The 14,401-nt window shown below is 41.0% G+C and overlaps 1 protein-coding gene across 1 annotated transcript in view; it reads right to left on the bottom strand.

Annotated features, from left to right (window-relative positions):
* Nucleotides 1-14,401, bottom strand: part of LRRIQ1 (leucine rich repeats and IQ motif containing 1) — a 220,636-nt gene that overhangs the window by 186,147 nt on the left and 20,088 nt on the right. The window contains exons 6-10 of the mRNA XM_019514814.1: nt 13,030-13,259; nt 8,373-8,447; nt 5,812-7,029; nt 4,128-4,280; nt 711-861 (exon numbers count right to left, since the gene is read on the bottom strand). Coding sequence (XP_019370359.1) covers nt 711-861; nt 4,128-4,280; nt 5,812-7,029; nt 8,373-8,447; nt 13,030-13,259 — 1,827 coding nt within the window. The remainder of the gene's footprint in view (nt 1-710; nt 862-4,127; nt 4,281-5,811; nt 7,030-8,372; nt 8,448-13,029; nt 13,260-14,401) is intronic.

The following is a 14,401-nucleotide window of genomic DNA, read 5'->3' as shown; positions in this document are numbered from 1 at the left end:
CCCAAATGCCTTGATCCTTTAAATTACTCACATCAAAAGAGGTAAGGACTTTACATGTATTATTTTTTTTAATGAAATTCTACTGCTCAGAACGTGTCTATCATCTTCTTTTAAATAAGTCTGGTACAAGATTATGAATACATTATTAGAAGTCATTTACTTTTTTCAACCAAATTAAGTTAAGAATAAATAAATAATAATGGGGGCATCTACACATGCACTTTACTGCTGAGTAGAGTAAATAGCTCCACAGTAAAGCATCACCGTCTACACATGACCAGGTATTAGGGTGCAGTAAAATAATTAACTCAACCATAAGATAGTACTATCAGGGACAGCACCATCTTACTGAGGGGTCATTTACTGTGTTGAAATGCACATGTCGACGGTGAGCAGATAGGGGCCATACACTTACCTGGCATCTAGCTCCTCAGGGTCAGAACCCTCGTGCCTCAGCCAGTCACTCCATCACTTGATGCTGCCACCCAGAGCTCAGGCTGACCCTCCTCCCCATGTCACCTGCCAGCCTGGTTCTGCTCTACCCCAACTTAAATTGCTGCTGTCCCGGGTGCACAAGTAGACACTGTTCCCAGGAGCAGTTTACTCTGGCTCAGACGGCACTGGAGTTTATTGCTTCACCTTAATTTCACATGGAGATGCACCCAATATAAATAAAAAAAACAGTCAAACAATCTGTATTATTTTCTTACCAATTCGTGTAATTCTATTGTAGGATAATTCAAGATTTCGAAGATTATAGCAGCCATCTAGGCCACAAACTGACGAAAGCTGATTTTTATTCAGAATTAGAATGCAGAGATTTTCCAGTTTCTCACAATTTATTGTTTGAATATTATTTTCCTGTAACAAACGCAAAGGATAAAATTAAAAAAAAATCTTTTTGTGAAAGGAGTATATTATATGGCTAACTAAAAATATAGGAAACGTTACCATCTTTACTCATCTTAGCCCAAGCAGCTAGCCAATATTCAGGACCTTTTGAATTGTTTCCTTTAGAAGAGGAAACTGATAACAGGCTCAGGTATATCTTTAACATAATAATTTTTTGTATACAAAGATGTTGAAGTCCTGTTTTTATGAACACATTAATAACTGAAAATGTAAGACATTTTCCTTGCCCACAGGTCAAAGCATCTTTCCACCAGCATTTGTCCAAAAAACAATTCTCTTGGCTATTTTTCTAGTCTATTTTTCTTAACTTTCTATTTTGCTGTTTCTGATAGCTGTACACTCTCAGGCAACCAAAGGTCTACCTACCTGCATTTGCATTTACAACCCAGCAGAACCTCTTATACTCCCAGTCCAGCTTTTCTGTGCTAGTTTGCTTCGGGCAGTATCTTCTGTTATTTCAGCTATTACTAGAAGAGGATATTTAACTGATCATTCATTTAGCTTGAACAAAACAAATATGTCTACCAGCACCGGTCATAAACTAAAGACATACTTTGAGGAGCTATCCAGTCTTCAGGAAAAAAAAATTATCTTATCAAGTAAGAATAAGCTAATACTCTGCATCATTTGGAACTTAATTATTTTAACACTTAGAAATGGCAGTGAACATATATAGCCAGATCCAAATCATTCTCATAAGTGTCTACACTTAAGCCTTTGCAAAAGCTTAAAATTAGACACCTTGTTTTAGGGAGAAGATCCAAACTGGTAAGGTTAGGCACTTCATATTTCCATACCATCAACACAAATTTAGCTGCCTCCAAAAGGTGATCCACAGCATCCAGGTGTTGAGACTGGAGCCACATCTGAATCTTTCCCCAATCCTAAGAGCTTATGCCCTGACTCAGTGTTGTATAGTTGGCTCCTCTACCATTGCAGGAGGGAATGCACTAACAGCATTAAGTTTGGTGTGAATCACAATGTCTGCAGCAACTTTCATTTCTGAATATGAGCTGTAAGTGTTGCCCACCTTTTGAACAATAGCGTCCTAGGAGGGGAAGGCAGGAATTGGAGGAGGTGGCAGATTCATGAGGTAGGAAGTATTGCCCAGTTTCAGGGCTAAAAATAACCTAACCAGGGTAAGGTGAGGAGTGGGAACAGTGCAGCCCCAGGGCACTTCACCTGTGAACACATACAGGTGTTCAGCCAATCAGGTTAGCCTGATCTTGATCTAAGTTGGTTTAACCTGAGGCAAATTAACATGCCAGTTTTTGGGCAACTGAAACCTGCATACCTGTATGTATTGCTAGATGGCCAAATCAAGTGATCTAGCCATCCGGAAAAGAACAGAATGACACCCAAGGTGCCTACCAACTCAGAGCTGGATTGCAATGAAGCTTATGCCACAAAGATCAAGCCAAGTGGAGATGTCTAGATCACGGGTCAGTAATCTATGGCCTGAGGGCTGGATCCAGTCCTCTGAGCCACTGGATCCAGACTGCATGGTCTTCAGCAGTGTTTGGTGACAGGGGGGTTTCTGGGGCATTCAGTACTGGAGGTCTTCACCCATGCCACCCTGTAATTAGGCATCAGAGCAGCCAGAAACTTTTACATATGGCATACCAGAGCCAGGCAGCAGGGAGAAAGAAGGGGTGGCAGCAGCAGCCAGGTCCTAGCGCCGTCTTCTCCTGGATCTCAGCTGGGTCACTCTGGCCCATTAGCAGAAAATGCTGCCAGTTGCTGACCTAGATAGTGTTCATCTGGTTTACATTTTGGGATTTAGGTGTCTAAATTCTGCCTAAATCCCACTTAGGTACCTATGAAAATGATCTTGATCTGACAGTCTAAATACATTGCAATCAGAGAAAGACTAACAGATTTGGCTAGATACACTAACTTATCCTACTGTTTTGCTCAGGGCACCTAAAATTAGGGAACACTTAAAAAAACAATCCCCAAATTACATTCTGAATAGGTAGCAAAACTGAAAAAAACACACTGGGTTTTGACTCCCAGTATACTGACTTAGCCCAGGGAAACATTCTCTTAGCTGTAAGCCACACTGCCAATTCCTTTCAGAATTTGGAGGAGTTCCCATCTTAAATTGTAGTCTAACACAAAAAGAAATACTCAGGGCTTTTATTGACAATGGATCTTCTGTTTGTCAAGGTACATTAACTCAGTGGCACGTTGGTATAATCAGAATAGTTGAAAATGAATTAGTAACCACATCTGTCTCTTATAAACTGTCAAGTTCCTTAATTTAGGCACATTATAAAGACAAAAGTTTTCTTTGTTCATTCAGTTGCACAGACCGCTGCATAAGGGGCAATATTGTGCCACCCCACGCCTCAAAAAGTCAAGTTTGGTCCTGTTCCTTGCACAAGAACTGAAATGGCAAGGCTTCACTGGGTTCTGAATGCAAATATGGGCAGGTACACCAGAAAATATCCAAAATAGACCAGAAAAAATAGCCAAAAGAATTGTTTTTGGACAAAATGCTAGTAGAAAGATGCTTTGACCTATGAGCAAGGGAAATGCCTTAGATTTCTCAATCTGGGAGAGTACCCCAGAGGTTTACATGCATCTCCTCTCCCTCTAAAGGGAGGTTTTATACAGCTACACTACAGAACTGAGGGAGTAAATACTTAACTTTCAAACACCACACTTTCAAATTATGATATATATAGCAGATTGGCACATATCACCTTGTGTCATTTAAGTCTGTTGCTAAAGACAGACACTCAGGATTTGGGAATAAAAGCAGACCCTACGGTGTCTAAATATGTACTTTTGACCTTAACATTAGGTACCTACTTTTGAAACCCTTGACCTAGGTATAATACATTTAGATTTGATCTATATCACAGATAGACAGCAGTTATGTTGTTCAGGTCTATTATGAGGCACTATCTTTGACTGACATAGGTATACTGGTAGAAGTTTCTAGCATACATGCGATTATATCAAATAATCTGCACTTTTAGAAGCGTATCTTCATTCACTTGGGCATGGTGGTTTTACCAGACCTGAGCAGAGCACAGTTCCATTCATATAGCTGTGCCCGTGCTAGGACTGTTTTGTTAATATAGCATTCACTAGTAAAAAGCTCCTAGTGCATAAAGACTAACATGTATTTAATTCCATAAAATATTAAATGGCAGAGGTTGCATTTTTGCCCCACCTCCATTTATAGATTAAAATTTGTTTGGTACCTCCATATTAATATACTTGAGGTCTTTGCAGTTACTTAGTCCTTCCAGTGCAGTTATCCCACATCGCCTAAGGGTCAATAACTGAAGATTTGTGCATTCTGACAACGTAGAGAGGCTACATCCAGGCAAATCTTGAAGCGTAAGTGTCATGACCTACATATAGTAAGTGAAAAATGTATACATATGATTGAATTCATATTTTTTTAATCTATTAAAGCTTTTTATTTACATTTCTCTATAATCAAAGGACTATGGCAATATTCTGAAAGTACTATAGGCACATTTAATTTACTACTCAAAAAAAAAAAGCTATGGAATGTTACTGCCTTTAAAAAAAAATTCATAACACTACCTCCACATAAAAAGCCTGAAAATGATTGGTTTGGTTTATAATTGTCAGTGAAGAGGAAAAAGTAGCACTTCAAAAAGGGAACCAAGTCTCATTCTGTGGTCCATTTTACATGTGAGTTTTGCTCTACCTGTGACAGCACTTGTGAACTTATGGGAAATTAATGTTGCAGCAAAACAAATCCTAATATGGATTTTCTCTCATTTAAGAAATCACATGGAGGAAATAATCTTCTCAAAACAGAAGTGAAATGTATCTTGGAAAAGACAATCTGGGCTTTTGGTAGAGGTGATAACTTTTATTAAACCAAGATTTTTGCCAAAAAAATTCTTTAATTGCAAGCTTTCGGGCACAAACACCCTTCATCAGGGATCGGAGAAAAGTCTGTAAAAGTTCTCCTGGGTAGAAATGAAAGTTCATATTTCACAGGATTTCACAGAGGAGTCAATAAATGGAAAACCCTTCTGGGCAGGCAGTTCTTAGCTGGTAAGGAGTTGCTCAGATCTTGTGAGGCTCTGTGATTATGCAGATCTTGTGAGGCTCTGTGAAATTACCTTGAACAGAAGTGGTATCTCAGGTTTCAGGTGGTCAAAGTTGCTTCCTCCTTGGAAAATTATAAAGATTTCAATTTGAAATTGGGCTAAAATTTGATATTTTCATGTTTTTGCAAAAATCTTGTTGGTCTAATAAAAGAGATCACCCTACCACGAGCCCTGATTGCCTTTTCCTCTAGACCAATACGGCTACAACCTGGATACCTGACACATGGAAGATATCAAATTTTAGCTGATTTTCTTGACATAATAACAAATTAAGCATTTGTTTATATTCCTGCATATGAAAAAATACCAAAAATTAAATTTGTATATATTATTTCTACCAACGGTCATGTAGACTTGCTACCCAACAAGATTCAGCATAAATAGTATTTGACTCTTTTGCAGTAGAGTAGACTGTTACAAAGCAAGGATTCTGAATCATTTTCATAGAATGGACAATATCCTGAGTGAGAAATACTGGCAGAGGGGCGGGTTAATCATTTTTATCCCAATCACAAAATTTCCTTGTTTCAATTAAGCTATTGGTAAGTGTAAAACTAATGTGAGGAAGCTACCTATGTACTTTCACCTGTAACCTAGTGTAATTCAGTAGCTGGAACCATAAAATAAGGAACCTGGGCAAGATTTCTAAAGCATTCATCAATACCACTACTCTCCTCTCCCTCAGCAGTCAATGGGAAAACTAATTTTATTAAACTAATGATGAGAGCTTTTGAATCCCACCTCAAATTACCAGTTTTCTTACTCTATCTGAGAATCACTATATTATAGTTACCTGTTGGAGTGCACTCCACGGACCACTCTGAATGATCATTTCTATACTTAATGGAGGCATTGAATTAGCTGTGCTTTTTCTTGGCCGGCTTATTTTAACTTCTTTCTTTTTCTGGTTTTCCCTACAAATTTTAGACCACGGTTTGCATGTCTTCATCCATGTTAGTCTCTTCTTTTCAATATCATCATAAAACGTTAATGACCTCTCAGAATAGTCATTGCTCTTATTACTTTTATCCACATTTTCAGTGAGTTCCACCTGCATTTCTCCCATTGCACCTGATGTTTTAATTACTTCAAAATTAAAAGACTGCACTTCGTGTTCTATTTTCTCAGTATCTGGATGAGACTTCAGATTACACTGACTGCTGAGTATACTGTTTTCCTTATTTCCTATTACATTAACATCAGAAAGGTCAACAGGATCACAATCCAGAGTATTTGCATTTACATTTTTACCAATATATATAGTTTGTGAGTAACTTTTTTCTACGTGTACCATTGAATTCTCATCTAAGTCTTCAATATTTGTTTCAGAAGATTGTTCTTTCCTCCCAGGTTTTGGTGATGTCAGTTTTCTCTCTTTCGGAATCTCCATATTATTTACTTCTCGTATCTTTTTAATAGCTTTATCTTCCTCTTCAACTATTTCCTGTATCTGTTTTCTCTGATCCTTTTCCTTTTCTCTTATTTCTTTTATATTTTCTCTCTCTTTTTCCTCCTGTCTATTGTGTGCATCTTTTTCTTTATTTTCAGCCATCTTGTCCCTGGTTATTCTCACTTCCAATTTTATTGATTCTTGCTGTCTTAATTGAAGCTGTTTTTCTCTTTCAAACTTCAGACTTACTTTCTTTTTTTCGTATTCTTCACGCCTCTTCTCTTGTTCCATAAAGTTCTGTCTTTCTATTTCTTCTTGTCTCTTTCTCTCCTGCTCTTTTTCCCCCTTCTTTTCTTCCATTCGCCGTTGTAATTTTTCTTCCTTTTCTTTCACTTCCTTCTCCATTTTTTCTTTAAGCTCCTTCCTCCTTTTAATTTCTGCTTTCCTTTCTTTTAGGATGAGTGCATATTTTTTGTACGCTAAAAATGCTTTCATTTTGGCTTGTATTTTCACAGCTGCTGTATGCTGCTGCTTTGCTAAGTGCTGTCTTTCTTTTGCTTGCTGCTCTTCAAAGATACTTTTCTCCTTTTCCATTTGCAGTTGTAATCTTTTGATGAATTCCTAATCCAAAAGAAAAATTGAAATGCATTTTCAGGAAATGATATACTGAAACTATACCTGAGATCCAAGTGTAATAAAAAGAAAGATTGGTACAGATTTATTATTAAGAAATTATGTGGCTATCCTTTCCGAATAATAATTATATTTTACATTCTGCTAATCTGATTTTATTTTGTTTCCTATTCCTAGTAGGTTAGCCTACTATCCTTATAAGTAAGAGTCCTCTTACTTTAAAAGTTGGCTAAATCTTTATTTGGGTGTAGAGCTGAAAGCTGTTTGCAGCTGCAGAAAAAAAGTGGCCTGCTCAGCCAGATCCAACTCTTACGAAGAGCTCTGAGTAACAAATCTCACATTTTTCTAAACCACTATGATGTAATCTGGATGAACATTCCCTGTTGGCCACTCACTGTAGTTCCATCACCCTCTAGAGTTTCAGTACAGGCACTTTCATGTACTTTCTTTCTAGCACCCTAGCCAGACAGTTGTTACTCACAGTTCAATTGCTTGTCCCCACTCAGTCCAGCCAAGACCCATCAGGCTTGCACCACAACTTAAACTAATCATCTCCCCGAATCTTACTAAAAGTGTGTGCACTCTGGTTTACAGTTTAACTTGTCAGAAGGCATGCACACACAAGCGCGCACACATATACAGAAAGGCTTTGCACAAATCCTCTCATGCCATCACAGTTTATTTAAAAATAACACAAGAGGTTACATATCATTAGAACAAAATGACTCTCTTAACATGATACCCTATCTCTAGTTGGGGATCCATCTGTCCGAAGGCAGGCAGACAATGTTTTCCCCCACCTCACCAAGCTCTTGGTGCAGACAGGTGCCACTTGGCTTGAGCTGCCGAATGTGGACAAGGGAAGGACACATTGCTCAGTCCCTGCTCCTTTTATAAATTTTTAGTCCCTAGGATATCACTTCCTTCACTTTACTAAACCTCATCATGTACTTAGATATCTTCTAAGTAACAACACTCCTAAGGCAACCTGCCCCAATACAACAGTTCTCTTCAGTAAGAGCTACCTTATTTAGTACAATTACTTTTCAGTGGTATAACCACTTACTTTTAGGCCTGTGCTACCAACCTTTGGACAACAGAAAATAGGAAAAGCCTGAATAGCTAAAATGGACTTGACACCTTTGAGAAGATACAGACTGGCATTACAAACCTAACATTCCCCATTCATCATACCTACACAGGGATAGTTTCCTAATACACACAGTAACAATCAATCAGCTACACTATGTTCTCCTGGATAAAAATAAACATTTCATTCACATGAACAACAGTAACTTTCTTTTGGAGAAAACTTCATGCCTGCATATTACCTCATGTTGCCTACACTTCACTCCCCAAACTTCATTTTCTTTCAGTAGCTCAGCTTCCATCCTAGCTTGTTGTTCCTGTGTGGTAAGCAAAAATTCATTTTAACATTCAATTATATGTAACTAACATCATAGCAGACTCTCTCCAAGAAAAGAGAGGAAAAAGCTCATCCCATGTATCTGTTTATTTATGTCAGAATTTGAATTACACTAAGAGGCTTATTTGGTTAAATCAGGAAAACAAAAAGACTGGATACTCAGATTGTCTGTACAGTCATTTACTCAAAGATGCTCAACTAGGTTCAGCATCTGGGTACTCTAACCCAGAAAAATGATATCTTAGCCTGCAGAATCTAAGTTATTGTCAATAAAATCTCTCTAGATGCTACACTGGGATAAAACAGCACTGAGGCATGTTCTCCCTAAGTGCCATGCACCAACTCTCTCTTGCAACAATTTTATTATAAAGAAACTGAGCTCATCTAAGCCTTTTCAGAGAAGATTTAAAAGAAGGAAAACTCTAATTTCAAACTCCGGTATACTTCACACAGTCCATTCAGGAAAGTCTCCAATTTCAAATCTTAACAGTCCCAGCATGTTAGCCTTGGTGCACAAGGAGGAAGGCTGATAATTCTTCTTAGTGGTCCAGCTGGCTATGACATGGCATTCCAATTAGCCAGATAAGAAAAACTGACCCAACAAGTTATGGCATCCTGAACTCATTGGTTACATCAACTGGACAGGATCAAAATGATTTATAAGGATTTTGATTCAGGCCTAGCAAACAAAACTGGTCACGGCTTTTGAACAAGAGTTAAACATATTACACTCCGTAATCTCAGAACTCTATTTGCTCCAAACAAAACTGAACAAGTAGCAAAGGTAGCAAAGTGACAAATTTCCTTTGCCACTGTCCAGAAGATGCAGTGGAAGCCTACAGGAAAGACACTAAGAAGCTTTGCTTTCTTTTATTAAGGATGAAGTAGAAAAATAAAGCACAAAGGTGGGATGTAGAAGAGAACTGTTACTCACAAAGAACAGCCGGGTTACCCACAATGAGGACTGTTACCTACAAAGAACACCTATGCCCAGCAGTTTGTCATAAGGTTCATTCTGCCTACAGTAAATTATATACAACAGGTATATAATTTGATATTATACACCTGTCAAAGCAGCAAGAGAGGTAGAAAACACATTTTATCTAACAATTAGATAACATAATGGACTTGCCTCCAAAATACGGTATAATTCTGACACTTGGAGACAAGAATGTAAAGGGTGATGTGAACATGGTAAGCAAATAAGCAATGTTGTAGAAATGCCAAGTGTAGACATGATTGTAATTATTTATGGCAATGATTAAGCTGATGCCCAAGAAAAAGATGAATATAGCTGGAGCCAAATTTGATTTTAATAAGCTAATGAGTAGCTCTATGAAGGGGGCATACAAAGTGATGCTTCCTCTTTAAAACCTTAGATGGCGATGATATAGAAACCTTTAAAAAGATCGAATATAAAATATGTAGGGAAGTAAGTTAAAAAACACAATGGAGGAAATTATTGAAATGTGCAAACAAGTGAGGAGGATCTGGAAATACCTCTCACTGCTGCCCTGCACTCCCTGCTGCAGCCATCCAGAGCCCATGCTGGGCTGCCCTGCGGAGCCACCCCAGCCCTGCTGTGTAATATAAATTATAAACAGGGTAAACAAGTTCTTACTGCAGGAAAAGTACAAACCATACACATAGCAGTCAAGACATCATGAAGACTGGACAAGCACAGTTTTGGAAAGAATAAACTTAACAAGTAGAAAAGCTATCACGGGGTGGGGGAAAAATACAGCTTGCGGGCCGGCCAAAGGGGCTTTGTCCAGTCCACAGCGGGTCCCTCAGTCCTGCCTGGCCCAGGCATTGTCAGGCAGTGGTGTGTCCTACTGCCCCATGGGCACACAGTGGGGCTGGGGCGGCTCCGCAGCTAGACTACCTTTCTAGGCACACCAAGTGGTGACAGCTTTTTCCATCTGTCACCGCCATTAGCCCTGGCCCTGTGGTCCAGTGGGGACCCATGCCACAGCCCTGACCCAGCGTGCCCTGCACCTGCTCTAGACTTATCTGCTCATGTAACAGCAGCAGCAGGAGTGCCAGCAGGGCAGAAATTGTTGCTCAGTGCAGGGGAAAATAGCTCCTCCCCCTCAGTGCTGCCTTGTTACAGCTGCTCATAGCCCACGCCAGGCTGCCCTACAGCTCCTCTGCCCCATGGGGCAGCCTAGAGGTGGCAGTGACAGTGGCAGAGCCGCAGGGCAGCCCAGCATGGGCTCTGGGTCGCTGCAGCAGGGAGTGCAGGGCAGCAGCAAGTGGGAGGGGCAGCTTTTCCCTTGTGCTGAGCAACATTTTTCGCCTGGCCGGCACTGCTACTGCTGCTGTTCAGCGTAAGCAAGCAAATCCAGACCAGGCACAAGGTGCACTGGGCCAGGGCTGTAGCCAGGTTCTGACTAATCTACTCCTGCTGGGTGAGTCCACAGCAGGCACGTGGTAGGATAGGGGTTGTGCACTACTGGTGGTGATGGGGAGGCACCGCAGGGTGTGCAAGCCCTAGGTTGTTGTGGGACAGGGGTGGATGCCCATGTCAGGAGCTCTCCTGCACATCCCACAATACCCACAAACTCTCCCTACAAACCCCATAACCACACCCTCTCCCACACACAATCACACATCCCACAAATACCTCATCCACTCACACGCTTCCCCACATGTCCCCACAAACCCCACACCCCCTACACACACACCCATTCACCTCTGGGAAGCCCTGCTCACTGCTATGCACACACACCCCACCACACACATGAACCCCCACCACACACACCCCCCACACACCCCAGCCACCCTCTCCCTCCACACCCCACAAACCCCATACCCACCCACACATCCCCACAAGCACACCCCCACAAACCCCCCATACCCACCCACACCCCATATAAACCCACACACAATCCCCCGCAAACTCCATACACCCCCACCCCTCCTGCAATACACCAGAGTAAAAACTAATTTTGAGCTATTAGGTAATCACCTCTATATACACAATGCAAACACACACAAATCAGGACAAAATTTGTTTTTTTAAATACAAAATAAATATGTTATTCTGGATGTTTGATTTTTAGTATATAATTAGGGTTTTTTCCCAGTTCCAAGATGGCAAACCCCTTTCCCAAACTCAGTACTTGTGGGGCAAGGGGAGGGACTTCTGGTGACAAACGTCGTTGGGGGGAGGGGAGGCAGGACTTCCAGTCCCAAGATGGTGACCAGGGGGAAGGGCACTTATCAAGGGGCAAAGCTACCCTTGCAGCCCTTGACAGCTCACCAAAACTTGTTAAGTGGCCCTCCAGCCAAAATAATTCCTCCCCCCTGAGCTATCAGGTAAGGAACAGATGAAAACATGCAGAAGTAAATCTGAAGTAGACCAAAAATAAAAATGGAAAAAGACAATGAACTGAAGGCAAAAGCCAAAAGAGGTGCTGGAAATATGAAAGAAACATTTTTACAAAGTAAGGAGCAGTCCCTCCAGATGCAAGCATTCTAGGTGTGCTAGATACATCCATTCTATCTTACCAGATGTTCTGTATCATCACTGAACTACCTTTAGAAGTGAAACAATTAAAAATGAAACAGCTGCAGGAACTGACACTGTAACAGCTGAAGCACAGTGGTACTCAACCTTTTGGCCCTCTGGGTTAGATGAGTGGGTGGGGCCAGTCCATAGGCCAGATGGAACTGCCCCCATCGGGCTTGGACCCTAGGGCCCGGCACTGCTCCCTTCCACTTCATCATGCCCCTCCCACTCCAGCATGCCAGATTGGGTCCCAGGGGCCTGGTATTACCCTTTCCCAGCCCCCCCGCACAGGTATTGGGTCCTGAGGTACAGGGTCTCCCCCTCCTGGCCCCTGTGTGCTGGGCTTCAGCCCTAAGTTCCAATGTCACCCCCACCCAATCCTGCATGCTGGGATTGGGTGCCAGATCCAGTATGCAGGGCTAAGGGCTCCTCATAGGTCTGGAAATTTGGCGGTGGGGAGTGGTGCCCGATAGGCTAGATGACACAAGGCCACAGGTTGGGGGTTGAGCACCCCTTCATTGAAAAATAGACACAGAAGCTGTGGGAAGAAGAAGTAGTACTGGATAACAGATTAAAAGTCATAGTTATACCAAACCTGAAGAAAGTATGAAAGTTGCTACCAGAAAAAAATCATGTCATGCAATTGTCAACAGATTAACATCAGCCATAAAGAAAAAAGTTACTTAGATTAACTTGAAATTGAGCTGACCATATTTACAAAGCATTTACAGATGACACCTGATTCCAAGGATTTTAATTGGTACCAACCTATGTCTATTATAGAAGAACAACAAAGCACAAAGATGACGATTTAATAGTTACATTGTTAACAGAGTCTGTCTCTCAAGACAAACCAGGAATAAGATATAATGTGCATCATGGTACATGAAGACCAGTATAATCTATTCTAGTACTACCTCACTCTGGCCTCATACGTAAGTGAAGGTTAGGTAGAGAGGGTAATATACTGTTTTCAACTTTGGTTTTGTATTTAAGTAGTCTCTATGAGAGGATATATGTACTTTAGATACTGTTGTTTAAACATTACCATATTAAGCATCTCTAACTTCATCCTCTCAGATGCAAATTCCTCCAAGCACCGTTGTCTCCTTTCATTTTTTTCTTCATTTTGTTTTTCCTCTGTTTCCTTTTCAGCTCTCAGCCTTTCCATTTTTTCATTTTCTAGCACTTTTTGTCGTTTTTCCCAAAGGTCAAATTCTTGTCTACATTTCTTTTCCACTTCATGGTAAGTAAAGCTAAAGGTCATGTCACCATCATCTACAAGACATTTAAGAAAAAGTATGAGTACATAATAAATGTCAGTCTAAAAGCATAAAATATCAGTGATGTATTGAAAAGAAACCACAATGGATAAGACTTTGTGTTCGTTGCCTACAGTTTACAGCCCTAAGAGAAGCAGGCTTGTTGTAAGACTCAGGCTATCAGGCTAACATGGGTGGCACAGCAGGCTTCTTTCTGTAAGTTACAGCAGTCTATCATGGACTATGTATAAAAAGTAACACTACACAAAAAACCTTAGTAGACAGATGTCCATCAACTCCCACCACTGGTCCTGCCACAGTCACGATGGGGCTGGCAAAAGAACCTGTGTGGAACTATTTGTAGCAACCCTACATCATGTTTGCAGGAGGGCAAGCTATGTGGTTTGCCCTTTGAATTTGAAGATAACTATGACATCACTGGTTGGTTTGGTTTCTGTGAGCACATGAGTGGCTGACAGGGCCAATTTGTGCTTTGAATTGTCTGTGGCACACTGAGCAAGAGATGCCGCTTTGGGTTGCTTGATCAACAGCGGATGATGTGTGTGTGCTGTTGTGAGCTTTACGCTGCTTGCACTTCTGCTCTGCCTCAGCAGTTCTCCTCCACTCAAACTTTAGATCCAGTACGGATGAGGCTTTGCCAGGTGAAACAATCATGAGTGAGATCTTCCTAAGACTTCAGGTCAATCCAGAAACATTTCAAGGATGACTTGAGGGAGTCCCTGAAACGTTTCTTTTGGCCTCCTTGAGTGTGCTTTCCCTCCTTTAGTTCACTGTAGATCTTCTTTTGCAGTCACTCATCTGACTTCCTGGTGACATGGCCTGCCCATCCCATCTGTGATTTTATCAAGAGAATGTAGATGCTTGAAATGCCTGCCCATGTGAGAACCTCAGGGTCTAGGACCTTGTCTTGCCACCTTGTCCTCATCAGTTTCCTCAGACACCCCATGTGAAAGTGGTTCAGCCTCATAGCATGACATCTGTACACTATCCAGATTTCACACGCATACATCAGGACAGGCAACACAATGGCTTTGTAGACCTTGTTTTGTTCGTAGACTAATGCCTCTGCACCCCTACATATTTGTATATAGTCTGCTAAAAGCTACACTTGCTTTGGCAATTCTGGCATTGGTTTCA

This window comes from Gavialis gangeticus, unplaced genomic scaffold (assembly GCF_001723915.1).
Source record: "Gavialis gangeticus isolate Ggan-Ray unplaced genomic scaffold, GavGan_comp1, whole genome shotgun sequence".
NCBI classification, from domain to species: Eukaryota; Metazoa; Chordata; order Crocodylia; family Gavialidae; genus Gavialis; species Gavialis gangeticus.
The sequence above is the reverse complement of the archived record's forward strand: the minus strand, read 5'-3'. Positions and strand labels throughout refer to the sequence as shown.